General features: G+C 38.2%; 1 protein-coding gene across 6 annotated transcripts in view; it reads left to right on the top strand.

Moving 5' to 3' along the window:
- Positions 1-19,018, top strand: part of SULF2 (sulfatase 2) — a 174,820-nt gene that overhangs the window by 117,325 nt on the left and 38,477 nt on the right. For all 6 annotated transcript variants that reach the window (XM_067307538.1, XM_067307536.1, XM_067307537.1 and 3 more), the window contains exons 5-6: positions 12,592-12,743; positions 16,313-16,482. In XM_067307538.1, the coding sequence (XP_067163639.1) occupies positions 12,592-12,743; positions 16,313-16,482 (322 nt within the window). The remainder of the gene's footprint in view (positions 1-12,591; positions 12,744-16,312; positions 16,483-19,018) is intronic.

The raw sequence follows: 19,018 nt of genomic DNA, 5'->3' as shown, positions 1-19,018 counted from the left end.
GAACTCAAGGTACAGCACGTAAAATATGCCCAGCAATTACCTGAAGTGAGTAGAACAGACAAGAAAGAAAATATGGAAAGGAATTAGTTACTTCAATTTTTTGTAAAAAAGATGTATTAATCAAACTAAGAATACAAGAGAAAGGACTGATCCTTGTTCTGTGCTTTGGGGCAGAGCTGTCAACTGGATTGGTTTCTCTAGAGAGTCCGTTCCTAAAAAGGTGGTTAAGATAAATCACAACTGGGGAGTAGTCTGCAAGATCAAATGCGCTCCTGAGAAACAAATGATCCTCTTTGTGTGCAATTCTCCTTAAGAATAAAGATCCTGTGAAAAGGATTTCAGAAAATATGGAACATTTGTTTCACGCCTATTTTCTTCTTGTGTTCTCCAGACGTAAGATATAGGACCTTGCCCATTGCAGTGTTTTTGTCTACTTTGCTGTTGACACCTTTTGTCATGTTGAGAAACAGGCATAAAGCTGAATCTGTTCATATTATTTAAAGTATATACAGCATAGTATTATAATTGTTATTTATAGTATATGTTTGTGCTTTGGATTTGTAGTACATGATGCTTGATCTGGGTGAGGCTTCTAGGAGCTAGAATATATCTTAAATAGTATTTTTAACTACCGTTTTTTCTTTTTAATCATTCACATGAGCTTTGCATGTCATCACCACAAAAGCTTGGTCTTAAAACAAATAGGTAATTTCCTTGTTTTGTTTTTCTAAAATAAAGACCTGATTCAATCTGGAAAGGAATAAACTAGGGAAAGTGCACATACCTAATTAATTGGTTGCTGTTTCCTGCCATTTGTCATTCCTGGCATTAACAGCAGTGATCTTATAAACATCACACCAAGGTTAATGTTTTATTCTTTACTGAGCATTTGTTTTGTGTTTACTGATATTTGTCTGTTGTAATAATTGTTGTATTTAGTGATGATATTTCGAGCTCCTGCAAGTTTCACTAACTTCCACAGCTATTGTAGGTGTCCTGGTGCTCATACGTCTTAAATTTTTTACATTAACTTAATATTTAATTTTAGGCCCAAGATCTTAGTGACTCTATATTGTATTTTCAGTCTACCACCATTAATTTGCAAACTAAAGGTATTGGAACACACAGAAATAGTGCTTTCACAAGTACAAAGTGGGTTTCTAATCTTCAGGTGTAAATGAGATCCTCATGAAGTTAAATGTATTTTATTATACAAATTTTAATGAAAGCTGCCATTGTTGGAGACTTCTGTTCATTTCTGATCTCTGATTAAAGTCTAGAGTTTACCAATATGAAAGAACTGTCAGTAGTATGAAGGTGTGTTTTACCTATTTTTCCCAAAGATCTGATCAGAATTACCTGCTTTAGAAACAGCAGGACATTATACTTTAGAAGCTTTGTTCAACGCAGTTTCTCAGTTTTCAAAAGTAATCTGCTAAGGAGAGTATTTTGGATGTTACAAATACAGTTTCTGTGAGATGGGAACCTCCTTGAACATTATTGCAGTGAACAAAAGGAGATCAAAAATCATAGGAGTTCATTTGTAGATTTTTTTATTTGAGGTCCACAGTGATATTGGTTAACCCTGCAAAAACACGTAATTTAGCTTCTTGCTATTTTTTAAGAAAAGACCATGAGAAATAAAGCCTTTTCAGCATGGCTCTGATATGCAAGTTCACAACGCTGGAGTGAGGAAGCTATTATTTTGGGAGGGAGGTTGGGTTTTTCTTAATTCATAACCCAGGCTTTCTCCCTGTGTCTGCCTCTTTTCACTCTCCTTTAAACATGAAGGAAGAAATTCTACTATCCTACTGCACCTCACCTTCCCTCAGTTTCTCTTTCCTGCCCCTCATTTCACGTCTCCTTGCCCGTATCTCTGCTCACTGTGATCTCTCTATGTTTTACTGCTGTTGCAAAAGAGGATTCTGCTGTGACCATTCTTCCAGCATTGTAGTATTTTTCCTGTGGCAGTGGCATTGGTGGGTTTGATTTGTACAGACTTGTCCAGTTGCCAGATTTGTGCTGCTGCTGCCGCCTTTGGGAAAGGTGCCGGTGGTATGCAGGCAGGAGGCGTCAGCGTGCTGCAGGATTCTCCTGCACAATTTTTTGAAAGTAAAAAATGTGAGAGGAGATAGAAGAGGTATGACTTTCCTGTAATTGTTTCCCAGTTTCAACCTTGGTTGTCACTTTTGTATTTTTTCAACTTTTGTATTTTAAAAAGTTTGATATACTTTGGGTTAGGCACTGGACTAGGCAAACTAGAGGTGAAAGGAGACTGAGCTCGAGGGAAGTTCTGTCATTGATTTTTAACAGCCAGGATATCAGCCATCATGAGAAGGCTTACTGTCACTTTATGTGGTCAATTAAAATAAATATCATGACAGTGCAAAGTCTGGCTCTTCCTTCTTCCACTAAAGCCATTAAGACTGTGGGTGTTACAGGTACATCTTCCTCAGCATTAAGCTGTCTCGCTGCTAAAAAATGCCAGTGTCATGAACAGCGACTAAAAGGCTGTGTGGTCTTTACATAGGCGGTTCACGTAGCTACCAAGTTCCTGATCTCAGTATGTTGAACCATCAGTCCCATTCTGAAGAGCTTCTCATGTCATTGCCCTATTACACATTGTGGAAAATTATGCAAGAAGGACAACTTATGTAAACATACCAAGTCAAGTGATGAATTAATCGTTCAAAAAGTCCATGTAAGCAACATCTGAATCATCAGTAACTTAAAACAGTGGGTACTAATACTTCAGTTGGGAGCAGGAGATGATTAGAATGTAAGAGAAACAAAGAGATCCTGTGACAAACGTTTCTGAGCGTCAGAGAACTCCTCTGCCAAAGGCTCCTGTGTAAACATTTACAGAAAGAATGCGCTGTTTTCTGTGAATATACACATCTCTTTCCATGAGACAGCTGCTAAATTGCACAATGCATTGTTGCATGCTTGTGTCCTGCAACAACAAATGCTGAGATGTTTTATTGAAACACAAATTTAAACTTTCCCGTAGACATTACTTAATGAGAAAAGCTTCTCTTTTCCATTTGCCTGGCTGTCTGAATGATTAGGTCTTAAAACTGGGGACTGTTTCCAGAATATTTTGTCAGTCTTATCTGCAGTCAGGAAATGAGAAGACATGTTTATCTTATTAAATTCAACAGAATTAGGGATGGTGGGCCAAATTCAGCCTGGCAGAAGGAAGCATTTGCTTCAGTGAATCTTCTGTGAGAATTCTGTTAATTTATATTAGGACTTAATGTGGCTCAGTATGCAGCAAATGCAATACAAATTTTGGCCAACTTACCATCGTCATTCCTATAGAGCAATACCCTATGGTACAGCTAACCCTATTCAGTTAAATGAACCTATTAACAAGGCAAAAGCTACTTCTTGTGTGGTAATGGCTTGGTATCTCACTCTGCCCATACTTGAATTATGCAGAAAATTAATAAATGCTGTTTTGCAACATTTATATATTTTGAACCTAGAGAAAAGTCATTGTGGGAGGTCTATCTCTGCCATTATAAAAAATTTCCTGGGAATAAAAGTAATAATCATACTTAGCACTTTCACAGGGCTTTACAATAATTAACTAATGAATTCATTAAAATTCAGTGGCAATCTTCCATTTCCTCCCATTAAGATTAGACTAAGAAGATACAGTGACTGACTGCATTCAAATAATTATTTTTCCACTTCACTGTCTGAGCCTTTGATATTTTAAAATGATTTTAACATTAAATTGTAAGAAAGAGGAGAAAAGGCTATTGGTAAATGTTTATTAAAGGAGGAATGAACCTGAAAAATATGTGACCAGATTGTAATGTCCAGATACATGCCAATAGAAAATTCTCAGGTTATCAGTTCTCTGCTGCAGATTTTGTTTTTCGCTATAGTTGCTGGTTACTATTTTTGTTGCAGAAATGTTTAAAGACTTAACTGAAGTTGATCTCTGTGTATAATTGTGCGGTAGCGGACAATCGGTGACCTAAAGAGTCAAGGATGGATAGAGGTGGAGACAGAATAGTGAAGTACTTTCTGCAAGGTCACATGCAGGTAAACAGCAGTTAGGAAGAGAAACAACTCCATCCACCCTGCAGTTACTCACACTCCAGTGCCCTAGCCGTTATATACTCGCTAACTAAAATCCACAAGATAGCCCATAGCCCAATAAAACTTTCCCAAGAGTCTTGAGATGAATGCATCCACAACAGAAATAAGCCACGTCTGTGGCACCCTTCTTTCCAGTCATATTTTCTTTGACTCCCACCCTCTCTCTTATTTTTTCCCCTAAGTCTATCTGTTTTCAGTATAAGAAGTAGACTGTGAAGAAAAACTCATCTTTTCCTCCCCCACATAAAGTATTCTTCTGATAGGTTGCCACCTCTAGCATTTAAAGTAATGGTTTTGTCATACTGATTGGTATCATAATGAAACGATACATATCATTTCAAGCAAGAGCAATTCATAGCCTGATATTTCTTCAGAAAGAGGATTGTCGTGTCATATTCAAAATAGTGAAAGCTAAATAGAATAACTGCACATTTGTTTTTCTAGAATGCCAGTTCTTTTGCAGAAATCTTTCAAAATGATCAAAGCAATGTAATTGCGGAATCTACTGTGTACACTTTTCCTAAGCTGGTCTTTCCTGTGTGCACAAAGGTGTGAATGAGGTAGATGGCCCACATGATTATATGCTTGTCCTATACAGCCGTCATACAAAACTTAGTGGGCAATGGACAAGCTTAGTGATACAGAAGTTCAGAGATTAAACAATAAGTTGTATGTCATCTTTTAATAAAGTGCACAGCAGAACAGCGATGATCTCAAAGCCTGGCCAATGCCTTTGGAACAGAGCTTGCAGACAGAACCTTGTGGCAGTCCTGTCACATTGGCCCGTCCTCATGCGTTTCTGTGCATGCCAGTGGCAGGAGGGGGCCCGAGACCTGTGCCTCCCCTGCCAAGTCGGAGGTAACAGCGCTTCCCAACCTCACGTATATGTTATGTATTATGGAGATATTCAAAAGCTGTCTAGATAGGGTCCTGGGCAACATGCTCTAGGTGACCATGCTTGAGCAGGGAGTTGGACTAGATGATCTCCAAAGGTCCCTTCCAACCTCTACCATTCTGTGAGAGGATTATATATGTTTTGGAGATGAATGCATTTAAGAGTAAGAGGTCAGTGAGTATAAACAACCTGGGTATCAAATTTATTTATTTTTTAGGTAAAAGGTGAATGTATAGAAAATAAATTACAGTAGAACCTGGATTTCTTCTTTTTCAGTGAATATCTTGTTGAAAGCAATTTTGTGGTTGTATTGAACTGAGGTTGGAGTTTTCTCTCAGTTGGATTCAGTAAAGGTTTATTGTTTTTATTTATGAATTAATGCTTTTACTAGTGTTTCTCCCAAGTTTGTTGCTAGGTGGAAGAAAACAGGCTTTGTTAAATATGGCAAATGTTTCTTCTTGCACAGCATTATCTCAGAATCTCTCTGGAACTTGGCAATCAGGCATTTTCTTCAAATCCTATAGACAGAATGAATCTGAATGAAACTCTTTTGGAGTTGACAAAATAGCATGGTGCAGACTTTGGTATTTTAATAAAGGTTCAGCATTAAGCTGGATAAGCTCTTGCTTGGGCTGCTTGTTATTAAAAAAGGTCTGCCAATGCACTGTTGAGAAGGTTTTTGGTTTTTATATGTGGAGGAGGAAATGTTACATATGAAGAGTGGAGGATAAATCTAAAGGTTAGAATTTTTCTGTGGCCATTGGTATATGAAAGGAGGGAGTGATCCCCATGGTGAATGTTTAATGAACTGTCTCGCTGCTGTGGTGGTTTTGATGTTGGGAAGCATTCTGGGTAAAATCTGAATGGTCAGTGCTGGCCACCAAGGACTGAGCAGACTGAGGAGTGACAGTGAGCTGTGTTGTAGAGCAGCGCTCTGAGGCACGTAGCCAGCATTCCTGCTTTCTCTTATACTGCCAGGGTAGGAAACTATGCTGTTGTGACTCTCTAAGCCATCTCCTACCAAATGGTAATACAGAGTCATGATAGGAAGATTTGTTTTCTTTTTTTCATTAGCTTTTGGACTGTATGTGAGAGCTGTTCAGAAAGATATTTGTGCCTTGCAATTCTAGTTCTGCTAAATTTCCATAAGCTGTGCCGTAGGCATTAATGAAAGGGGGCTTTGGTCAAGTGACTCCACGGGGAGTTTGCTCACCTGAGAAAGATGGGCAGCACTTGGCTCATTATCAGTGTTCTTCTATCTGATTCCTTGTTGACCATTTCAAGATTTGGCTTCATCTGCTCCCCTTCAGCCAATTCTCAATTCATTAAACGGATTTTCGCACTGATCCTTGGCCACAGCTGAGGAATGTGCAATACCAGCTCAGGAAGAGGAACAAAGGTGTCATAAAGTTTATTTTTTCCTGCTAGATATCAGACTAGTCCCCTGGCATAGAAAGAAAGCCTGTAGGCTATTCTAATTGCTCTGGCTACCAGTCACCGTAAAATAGGGTTCTTACAACTAGTTTCATGAATCATAAGAATAATTTTTGTCCCAGTTACAGATAATAGTGGTGTGCATAAGAGCCTTTATTAAAACTCTGTCCCTAATGTCCCTGTGGTGGTGGGTGGAACATGAGATCTTCAAGAAAAGTGTGTGTTATCAGTGTCCTATAGAATAGAGAAGAATTGGGGCATCATGTGCAATAGACCGCAATAAAATGTGTGTGTCTCTATACTTCTCTCCTTAGTCTAATTGATTAAGTGCTTCAATGAATTTATCATTTCAAGGACTGTTCCAGACGCATGAAAGAAAAGAAATAGCAAAAAAGCACTCAGAGACCAATCTACCTTAGCAGCCTGAAATTGATGGCAGTAAAGGGATCTGGAAACAAAATGTGGTCTTAAGCTCCACTTTTCCTCCTTGAAAATATTCTAATGTTTAAGAACCCACTGTATATTTTAAACAGCCCTTTAGAGTTAGTCCAGTTATTGAGGTATTGATACTAATGCCACATCTTTTAATCTATGCAGCCATGCCCTATTTCCTGTTGTCACTAAAGGTGCCAACTGGAACCATTCTGTTCAGGTGACTTCAGCACTCCAGACTACTGTTTTTTGAAACACTGGTCAGTTATTTTGGTGCATAATGAGAACTGACGTCTCCTGGAAAAAATTTTCCTGTGGGACCAAATTTAAAACCAAATTACAGGTTTTTCTCTCTGATCCCCCATACTTATACTGCTGTAAATCCATTAATTTGACTGGAGTTGATTCCATTATACATTGTCGGTTTAAGAGTGTATTTGGCCATGATGTGAATACAGAACACAGAACTGAAATGACCTTTGGGCTTACTGCTCATTACATGTGCATTTAGTCATGCTGAGAGTGCTTTCTCACCCGCTTTCCTCTGATTGTCTTTTAGAGGACAAAAAGTACTGAAAGTAATTTTTGCTAGATATATAGCAGAAATAATATCAGAAATGCTTCCCCCCCCCCCCAAACTGAAGAATTGCTCAAATTTAGCTAATTGTTCAACTATAAGCTGGAAAAAACTAGTATCAGATAGAGTAGCAAAAGATCTGAGAGGAGTAAACAAATCTGTATGAGTAACTTTAAGACTGGCAACTTGAAACCTAAGTTGATACCTGAAAAGATGGCTGTTAAAATAAAATAAAAAAACAAGAGAAAAACAGTATTTTAAGAACTTTAATTAAAGTACTTAATGCACATCATTCATGTTTAAATATAGAGGGTTAAGAGTTTAAAACGTGAGTTTAACTTTACATTCATGATGGTAAGTGCAATTTAATGGTGTGCTAATAAGACAGAGGATAGATACAATTAAGTAGCATGGAGGAGGTGAAGGGATGACTCCAGAAGGGGAGATGTGTGGTATAAATTCTGAGCTTAGTGTCCAGCAGTAACAAAAAGCTGAAATTTGCTTTTCTCAACTTCAGTATTTATTAAGAGAGCATGAATATTTACAAATACAGTCCTAAATGCAAAAATCCTGGAATCGTATAAATTTGACTAAAGATGGGCCTGTTAAGTCACCCAGTCTATCGTAGGATCACCAGATAATTCAGGTTCAGGAAGGACCTTGGGAGGTCTCTTGTCCAGCCACCTGCTTGAATCAGGGTCAGCTGTAAGGTCAGACCAGGCTGTGGAGGGGTTTATCCAGTCTGGTCTTGAAAACCTCCGAGGATGGAGACTCAACAGTCTTTCTGAGCAACCTGTTTCAGGGCTTGGCTGGCCTCTTTGTGAAAAAGTTTTTCTTTATATCCAGTCTGAACCTCTTTTGTTTCAGTATATGCCAGTAGTTTCTTGTCCTCTCGTCATGCACCGCTGTGAGGAACCTGGCTCCATCTTCTCGATAATCTCCTCACAGGTTTTGAAAGAGCTATTTGATCCCCCCAAAGCCAGGGCGTCATTGCTCCTTGGAGTGTATTTTTTTAGTGCACAGCCTGACTTGCCTTCCATGGCACAGGAGATTTAGCTTTCACTACTTCCCAATGGAAGGGAATGTATCGCTGTCAGGAAGTTACTACCAGTTGCCCTGTTGTACATTCCTTTCTTAATTTCATCCTCTTACCTTATTTAAAATGAACATAAGTACCATGATTGTATTGTTAAGCAAGCTATTAGTGAAATGAATAAGTGATCTCGACCAGTAATTAACAGAGCTGTGTCTAAAGAGAAGAGTAACGATGAGCAGAATCAGAGCTGAACTGCCAAATCAGGGAAACTGAATGAAAGACTGAAATTCTGGGTCTAATTCTGATCTGTCAGTTTGATGCTGGTGAATCTCCGTTGACTTCCACAGCATTCTTTCTGACGGCTTCGAGTGTGAGAGCATGACAAGGTCTGTCAGGTATAACTCTCAGTGTTGGGCAGCCTGTATGGAACAAAAAGGCATGAATGATCTCTGGCATCATTTGATTGATCCATCCTGAATTATTTTCTTAATTTCCAATTAAGTGCGAAGATACATAAATATCCTTTGTGAATACATTAATTTTCAAAAGGTATTTTTAGGGAGGTATTAAAAAAAGAATTACTGTTTAAAGAAGAAAAAAAAAAACCTTACAGAGTTTGGCAGATGATATAGATAGAACTAGCTTGAACTTTTCCAGTAAATGGAGCCTCTTGGAACATTTTTGAGACTGAGATGTCTGTTCATTTGATTTTGCTTTTATGCAACATTTAACAATATGCTAGACTACTTTCTAAGCAATGAGCTTTGGGCCTCATGTATCTGCAATTGCATTATTTTCAGAGCAGACCTTTATTAATTGGGAGCATAGAGCAAATTCTTGTGTGTTCAGTTTTTTTCCTTTCAGGAAGAGTTTAAAGAAAACCAAACCAAAACAAAAGAAACCTCTTGTAAAAATTCTAGTCTATACCAAAGAATTTTCCAGGTGCTTATCATTGGAGTGGGACTTAGAGAAAAGAACTTTATAAGGTTATGAACTCCAGCGGAAATGGTTACAGTGTACAAAGGGCTCAATTCTTGTATATCCTGTTTCATGTAGTCTTAGGAGAGATGGCTTTGTGTAGTATTTAAGGCAAGAGAAAACCACATTCCTACTGCATTTATTAAAAACAGCCATGTGGATGTTTTTTAATCATCCCTTCATAGCCTGGGTATAGAAGCATGGCTGAGCATCTCAAACAGCAGTCTCCATGAATGTTTGTTAACGAAATCTTGGAGCGGTTTGGAATCGGATGTACCGAAGGCACATGTACTCTAGTGAGCAGCTGTCTCTGGGGGTGAACTAATCTGATGAGGTGGAAAATTGTGTTAGAGAGAATCTTTGCAATCCAAAATCAAAATTTTTCACCAGCATCAAGAGGGCTTTATTGTAACCCAGTATTTTGTAGTACTGAGGAGTAATGTTTAGAAGTTTTTAAATAATGAGCCTTTCAAGGGCTGAGAAGGAGTAAGGAGGGGGGAAAAGGAAAAAACATTAAATGGAAGATTGGAAACAGCAGAGAAAATTATTTAAAGCACTTTGACATCCATGACAGATTATAGACATCCTGAATGTACAATGGGGGGTATGCAAAAGGTGCTGGAAGGAACTTCCGCCAGACTTTCCTTTAATGCCTCTGCAGAATAACAATGAAGTAATTCTTTACAGAATGCCTCTTTCCTGAGTTCTTCAGCTGGCTCAGCCAAGGGTTTTAGGAACTGACTGGTAAACTGGAAGCTCAGCTTCCATGAACAGGGTGGGCAGAAATGCCAAATATATCTCTGTTTGGATGTAATACATTGATAAGGGACAGAAGGCTTTGGAGTGGCTTGTGCATATTTGCTACTGTAGATGGTAGTCAGTGTTTCAATCCATTATTCCCTGTTACCAGGCCAAGAAAAAAATGTGCATCTGTGTTGTTTAATTACCCCAATCACTGTGGATTGCCTTTCACTCTTTAAAAATTAGAAGTTGTTCACAGAACAAAGTCATTTGAAAATGTGTGTATAAGCTCCTTCCTGAGTAATGTGATAGTTTTTATCTGCAGTGGAGTAGATTTTGCTTTGTTCATTGCTGCTAATTTACTTTGCTTGATTAAAGAAGGCATCAAGAGTTAGAGTTTAGGACAAGGAAACAGAAATTCCTTTCTGCAACCTGCTTATCAGTTACTTAACCCTTTTGTAAGTGGCTCATCTATAGCATAACACCTTACTTACTTTTGCAAAATTGTTCAAAAGCACAGTGTAATTTCAAATAGTTTATTAATTGTCTCCCAATAGATCTGCCCTCCTCATCTTCTGTGATACAGATCCCAATTCTATCAGCACTTCCATCTCTTTCAAACGCTTAGAAAGACGTCAAACATTCGCTCAGTTTCTCTTGGCTCAACTAACACATGTTAATTGAATACACTGCAAATTTGTTCAGGAGGATGATTCAAAATGTGCTTTTGAGTTCTACGTAAGCACTTTGAGGTGGACCTTATGGACATTCAATGCACAATATGCCTACTCCCTGTAAAATTATTCCATTCCATTATACCATTCCATTATGCTATTATGCTACTAATGCCACATTTCCTATTTTTGCAGAAAGGAAAAACATTATCAGTTAATGATACGGAGCGCTCTTGCATACTGTTCTGTATCTCTGTTTCTTACTTTGGGACAGATATTCAACCTACTAAAATAGACTTGGGTCCATTGACTTCAATAAGGCTGGCCCTTTTTACAGTGGCTGAAAGCCTGGTCTGCTCTTTCTGCAGTACTGCTCCTTGTATGTACATAAATGCAAGGGGGTGCAGGATCAGACACTATAGGCTTCAAGCTTTAAAAAAGAATCCTTAAGAACCTGGGAATTGAGAATTGTATGCTCAAATCCCCTGTGTTTTGAGATGAGCTTTAATCTAGGACTAAGATCAGGAATCTCCTATCTTCTGTTGCCCTTACGGAAGCACAGATGTTCACTAATAGACTGTCAGTGTGAGTTGCTTCAGGCACTGTGTGCCTCTGAATTAAAAATCGGTGTAACATCAAGTGGAACAAGCGTAATGATCTTTGAGCTAGTCACCGTGGTAGTGGCAGTGCTAACTTTCATTACCAGACCATTCAGAAGTTCAGATCTGAGAGTTCTGAGCATGGAAATTCAGATGCTGAAGCGCTTTGCAGCCCCAAGAACAGATTTTTGCCTTTAAGCCTTAAATAACTAGCTAGAGGAATGGGATCTTCCAGTACAATATATCCTGTAATTGCATAGTGATGACAACACATAAACTAATACTGACATGCACGTACTATTAAAAAAATTCATTTTTTTAACTGGAATGGGGTAAAAGTGTCACTGAGTACATCATGTATCTTAAGGAATTTGTTTTTTTCCCCATCAAATTCTAGTGTTTTGCATTTTTCTTAACCATTTTCTGCAAAGTGATTTGTATCTGTGCACTTGTGGCTTACAGGAGCACGGCTAGCCTGCTCTTCTGGGAGGATGGCTCAAATGCCGACCCTGCCTTCTGTAAGGATCCTTGTACTCTCCCTGCACTTGTTCTGCCAAACAGACTGCTGCTTCGTTTCTTTAATGCAGCAAGTTTAAAATCTCATCATATTTATGGACCTCATTTGTAGGCATTTCTCCCAAGCCAGCCTCCTTTTACTGGCTTCGCTGCTTCTGCCAGATACTAGGTGGAGATGGCTTAAGTGGGTGTAACCAAAATGAAAAGTGTAGCTAAATTTGGTGATTCAGGATAGGGTGAGATAATGTGGCAACTGGCGCTATTTTAAACATTTTCTGTTTTGTTTGTCTAAGTCTGAACGATCATGCACTAAGGAAAATATAGTTGTAACTGTGGTCCAGTTCATCTCCTATTTAGTCCAGTTGAAAATCAAAAGAATTGTGTTATAGAGCTCTGAAATAAAGAAATAAAGGGAAGTTAAAGCCAAATTTTACAAGTTATTTCATAATTTATCTCTTACCTTATATGTATCTGAATGAAGAAAACAAAGCTCCAGTCAGAAGAGACAGAAATGAGAGTATTGTTAGATATGGTGTCTTTGAGGTGTTTATGCTGCATTTTCTTAATACATATACTTCTGCTTTCTCTACCTCCAGCTTTCTTCGGAAAGTACCTTAATGAATACAATGGTTCCTATGTGCCTCCTGGTTGGAAAGAATGGGTTGGATTGCTTAAAAACTCCCGATTTTACAACTACACGCTCTGTAGAAATGGAGTGAAGGAGAAGCATGGATTTGACTACTCCAGGGTAGGTTCTACTGGTTTATTTCTAATCCTTTAACATTTGTATATAGCTGCAAGAAAGCTACAAACACTTTATGGTTTTAGTCTGACAAAAGAATTCTTTTCAGACTTGAAAGCTGCTGCCTATAACGTCAGCTGCAGCCCAACAGGCATCGTGTTTGGACCTTCTGTTATCTTCCGTTGCTGAAGAGTCACGTTACTGAAAACACTTTCAGCAGCAGTGGGAATATAAACAAAACATCCTGAGACTGTAAATATATATTATGAGCTAAAGACTTGAAAATGAATTTAAATTCTGTATGATGACTATTTCTGTGCTTGGTACTTTAATTTTTGCGTGCCAAGTCTGATTGTCATCTATTCCCTTAGTGTAGAACTGATTTCAGTGGAGTTGCACAAGTGTAAAGGAGATTAGAATCCAGTTCCCTCCAGCGAGGCCCATCTTTTTACGTTAATCTAAGGAACTTGTTTCACAGCCATAATATGACGGAGAGTTCATAGGATTTTGGTGTGTTACATGATAATCTGACTTTACTGTCTGAATGAATGGAGCATTTAACTATTAAATATGTATTTCCACTTTTTGTTACAGGCAAATATGTTTCCTCAAATCCTTGCAAGGATGCTCTACTCTCGGCAAACTAACTAAAATGCTTGATACTCATTGTCCTATGCAGTACTATTCTTTTTTCTCATCTAACACACATTACAGCTCAAACAGTTAAATGTTTGCAGTCAGGGGTATATTTATTTGAACCAAAAGTGTGAACTTGCCGAAGTAACCAGCTTCTGTGATTTCCTAAAATAGCCTGAACAATCTGTGGAATATGATTATAGATAAATTTATCAGTAAATTGCTGTAGCTTATGTAGTGTATAATCTAAAAAGTTGACTCACTCTCTTGCACAATACTCATTTGTAGGGTGTATTTGCTTAACAGAAATTCAGTTTCCTTTCTACTTATCGAGCACAAATCCTTCCTCCATATTTTTGCTTCATTAGCAACGTGTTCACAGTCACTTTTTTCTTTGAGACTGATGTCTGTGTGATTTGCCCCTTTCCCCCCCATTTGAAATTTTTTAATTTAATGTGCTTTGTGTTGAAAGATGAAACTTAACAGGCTTCCAAGGTTTCATTTTCTATTACCAGCTGCGAAGGGGAAGGGGCAACTGATGAACAGAATTATTTCTCTTTTATTTCCTTTCTGATCTATGAAAAATGAGAGAGCTAATCTTTACAGCCGTGCTACCAAAAATGTTTTGACGGAAATCAATCTTAAATGAAACAGTGTCAGGCAAGTGATTTCACAGGGCAGCGTTCCCCATTGTAACAAGGGGCCAACAGGGAACTTGAAGTTCAAATGTCCTCAGCTCTATTTTGTATATGTAGTACTTGAAAATGTTAAGGTTTTCATTTAGTTCAGTTTTTCTTACTGAATTTGATAGTAAAAAAACTTGATAAAGTTATAAACATTTTGATAATCTTCATATTCTTGCATAATACAGTGCTATAATAATAACCAGATGATAGTGTGCAGAGCAGCAGCACATGTTGATGTTAGTATTGGAGTTCAAATGAACATACAGAAGCTGAGATAGAGACTGAATATCTTTCCGTCCTGCTGTTTTTGTTTCTTCACTTTTGGAAACTTAATTTTCCAGCAAGGAACAAATGAAATGAAATTTCTTCAGAGAGATTTTTTTTGACCCTTTCTACTTGACATAATTAATATGTTAATTCATGTGCCAGTGGAAAACTAGAAAAGCCCATTACTAATTCTGTCCTCCAAAGCAACTGCTAAGCATTATCCTCTGAAAATCAAAACTTTGCAAATCATTTCAGATTTTCTAGCCGGAAGTACTCTACTCACTTTTTTTCTTTTTCTATCAATTGAATTTTTAGTTCCATATGCATTAGCACAGTCAACTACAACTCCACAATGTGGAGCCTTAAAAAAAAGAAATCAGTTAGAGGAAATATTTCTGTTCAGTCTTTTGGCTTGGTAAATACTTGGTTTTGCAACATTTAATTTGAATGATGTTTTGACTAGGTTGAATATCTTCATCCATAAAACGGAATTTGAAAACTATGCTCTCTTAATGGCTAAACCAAAGATGAGTTACATACTTAAGAAACTGACTGCCCAGCTTAAAAAAAAAAATTTCTTTTTTCAATTTAAAAAAAAAACAACCTTTAACGTTGGTGCATTTTTGAGAGCACTCCGGTATGCTCAGCTAGAGGTATGGTCTCAGTTATTGTATGGAGATTCAGAAGTCATTTCTGCTTTGGTCAGGTTTATTGTACATCCTCCTGTTCCCTGCAAATCATTAGGAATAGAGGTCCTTCAATTAACCTTGATGGAATTATGTCTGTTTGCACCTGCTTTCATGGCTGAAAATACCGTATCAGTAACAGTCGTAATCGTGGCAGTCTCGTAACAGACATGCCTCATGGGCAGACCAATATATAAAATTATAACTGGAGGCTGACAGCCTGGTTCTGGGATACACAGGACATAATTTAGGGGAAAAAAAGATAAATACAGTCAATGAAAAAGGTTTCCTTTGACTAATAACAGCTGACTTCTCAGGTTAAGGACACTGGCAGTGGTAAAGAGGAGAAAGTGTCTGAACCATGGACAGAAAGCTGTACTTAAAGGGAGATGCCATCCAGTATGTACCACACTTTGTACTTGTTCACTTGACCAGAGCCAGCCATTACGTCTGATTTTACGTTCAGCTGTGACATGACGATTATTATTTTTGTTTTTAAAGGAGCAGCTTTGCAATGTTGTGTGTCCCATCCTACTCTTGTCTGAGGGGTATTTATGTGCAGCAGTTCCCATAATTTAGCCAAAGAAAAAGAAGGTGGTATATCATTAAAAATATTCTCTTTAATCTGTTTAGCTCCAGGAGATATCAGATGTACATGATACTTTTTAGAAAGTAGAAAGATTGACAGTCCACATCTTCCAAAGGGAGTTTTCTAAGTTCCCAGTAATTTACTTTATGGACGTAAATCTCTATCAGATTGTCACTGTATCTGTAAAGTGAATGAAATTTTTGGTCCAGCTAGTCCAGCGTCTTTTAGTTTTAGTGACTGATGCTTCAGAGGGATGTTAAGAAAAATGAATACCAACCCTGAATTTTCAAAGCACTTTTATAAGGTAAGGAGGGACTACATGCCTTGGAAACTTTACCACCAGAAAGCAAAGAAATTGGCCTGTAATTTTCAATTCTTTATTAATATGTGGTCACTGTATTTAGCACTGTGATCTCCTTAATTTAATTATGCACTCTGGGAATAAAGCTTTCTAATTGATCTTCTTTAGTGTCATTTATTTCTGAGGTGAAACTGTTGCTTTTCGTATTTTTAGTCAGTGAAGAGAAGATGATTTCATTTTAGTTTTTGATGTTTTAACATCTAAATTTTATTCCCTCCTCCTCCCTTTCTGAGCTAAGTAGCCTCCTTTTTCCTGTTTCTTATGATACCTCAGGCTTCCCCTTGCCATCTCACTCCCCAGCTTGCATTTATTGTTGAAATATCTCATTAAACTTTTCCTTCCACTTCCAGGATTATCTAACTGATCTGATCACCAATGACAGTATTACCTTCTTCAGAATCTCAAAGAAGATGTATCCTCACAGGCCTGTATTGATGGTTATAAGCCATGCTGCTCCTCATGGTCCTGAAGATTCAGCCCCTCAGTATTCACATCTCTTTCCTAATGCCTCACAACACATGTAAGGAAAAAGAAAACCCTTGTATTTCCAGGTTCAGGAGTTTAAAAGTGCTGTGTACCTCTGGGTGAAAAAATGTTTGCCTTACAATACTCTTGGCATAAGTTTGTCACATACACAGAAAGAGTTTGGAGATTTTTATACTTCTTCAGAACAGTACAAGTATCTTGAGAATGGCTACCACATCTACAACTCAAAATTGTAGCCCATTGAGATAAATGGAAAGGTTCATGTTGAATTCATTGGGCGTTGTGACAGACTATTTGGAAAGTAAACCACTGTTTTATTTTGAGCAGGGGAATTGAAATCTGGTTCCTGGGCTGTAATCTCTTCAGGGGAAGAAACTGTATCTTCCTATCCGTATGCACAAACTATGTTATTTTATGGGTATTACCAAAAATCTCATAGTGTGCAATAGCCATTATTCCTATTTTATATATGGAAAGAGAGGAAATAGAGGCCTGCAGTGTCAAATTAGATGGTTCAGTTATTTCTGAATGAGTTGGCTTGTCTCTGCATGGCACCTGACAGTCTTGAAAACAGCTCAGGTGCCAGAAACACTACAGCCTGGTTACCCAGTTAACGCGTTAGCTCCAGTGCAGCACCGTGATGAGACAGTTCTTGTTTAGAGTCACAGAGCCTGCTTACAGGCACAACTCCATAGTGCTCCCCTGGGTAGTTCAGACACCTCCTCACATGCTGCTCATGTGAATGAATCTCCCAAACTGCCTTTTAGGCAAACTGAAAACATTCCAAGATTTTTCCGATTACTGGCTTTGTGCCTTCACTGATGTTCAACATTTGTAATTTTCTTTCTACATGCACATTTTTTCTCCAAGGGCCATTCCATTTTACCTTGCGTTTGTGAAGGAACTGGGAATTGATTGAAATAATAATCAGTTGGTAGCCAAGGGTGCTCAGGACTAGTCCAAAGTCCAGTGAAATCCATTTGAGCTTTTCCACTCAATTTAAAATAGACTCTGAGAGAAAAATTTTCCTTTGTTCTATTGCCTAAGTATTACAGAATTTAGATTTATATATTTCATTATTCTGTGCTGTGCTACAAAAGAGAATGTGTATCCCAGATTTACAGCAATACTGTATTTCACGCTTGTTTGCCATCTTGTGCTCATTTTTTTTTCTTTGAAATGAAAATTACAGAAATGCCAAATGAGTAATTTCTGCTATTGCTAGTACCCAGTATTGACTTCAGTCTTATTAGAGGTGCTTGTGGAAGGCATTCTTATCTCAGAGATGAGAGTCATTTATCAAACAGCATTCTGTAGCCATTTAATTATGGCAGTCCAATGAAAAGGAGTGGAAGGAGTTGAGGAAGGACAGCAATGAAAAATATAAACTGCATCTGTTTTTCTTTTGCTCATAGTTTAACTTTTATTTTCATGCAAACTAGGTTTACCTTCCTGATTATAAAATAGTTGCACAAAAATATTTTTAGTTGCAGGTGACCTTTCTTAGGGTGATTATTCAGGAAGTACCACATTGCAGAAGTAAGTTTTGTTTGTAAAGAAACAAATTATCATACTAGGTTACAGAATTGTATTATTCTTTTAGATATGAACATAAAGCAGAATTTTATATATAAATCTGGTGCAAAGAAACAGCCAGTCTTAAATGATTTCAGACACTTTTCCATAGCACTATGTAGAAATAATCTATAAGGATTTTCATTGGCCTGGTTTTAAGATTGAAACTAAAAATGCAGGAGGCGCATCATTCCCTCGCTATATATGCAGCATTGTCCTCTGGTTTCCGTGTTTTCCCCTGCTCCCACATCCTAGGGAATCCCTCCGTGACAGATAAATCTGTCAACGATAACAGGCGGTAGGTAGTTCTCGCTGTTTCCCTACCTTGTGAATAGGGGTCGGCCACGATGAGAAGTACACAAGTGGAAGGCTTCTGTGCTCATGGATTGCCCCAAAGCAGCAGCTGGACAGACTTTGCCAGGTGCCAGCACCAGGAGGCAATGCACCACGTAGCGTGTCTTTGTACCCCTGCCTGCAGGAGCACTGGTAAAGTGGACATGCTGATGCTTATGTTATACCCGCCCAGCAAAATGAAGGCAGGACTGCAATGCTCGTGCTAGTTGACACACTGCTTTGCGGTCTTTTTTTGTTTGAAAATTATCCTCATCAGCCAGCATTCGCATAGCAAATCCCTGGGCTACATGATCGAGTTTCCTTTTTTACTGCATGTATTGATAGCTGCAGAGGATGCAACAGTTGGGCATCACAAATATTATTTGTGCAGAGGGTACATTTTACCACCCTTCTTTTCCAAGGTCAAATGCAATCAGGCTAGGACTTCTTTTGAGCACGTTTGAAGAGGCCATCTTACCCAGCTTCTAGGAATGTTATATTTTGTGTGTTTTGCCCATAAGACAGACAAATCTGTTAAGTGTAAGAGGGTTACATCTGTAGTAATCAAAGAAAATCATGGGCTTGGGTTGGATTAAACAGCAGGAGGTTTCAGATCAGCCAGGAAATCACAAAGTAAGCTGAAAAGGAGTTTGCCAAGCATT

The sequence above is a fragment of the Apteryx mantelli genome, chromosome 18, assembly GCF_036417845.1.
Source record: "Apteryx mantelli isolate bAptMan1 chromosome 18, bAptMan1.hap1, whole genome shotgun sequence".
Classification (NCBI taxonomy): Eukaryota; Metazoa; Chordata; class Aves; order Apterygiformes; family Apterygidae; genus Apteryx; species Apteryx mantelli.
This window is presented reverse-complemented; position numbering and strand designations above follow the sequence as displayed.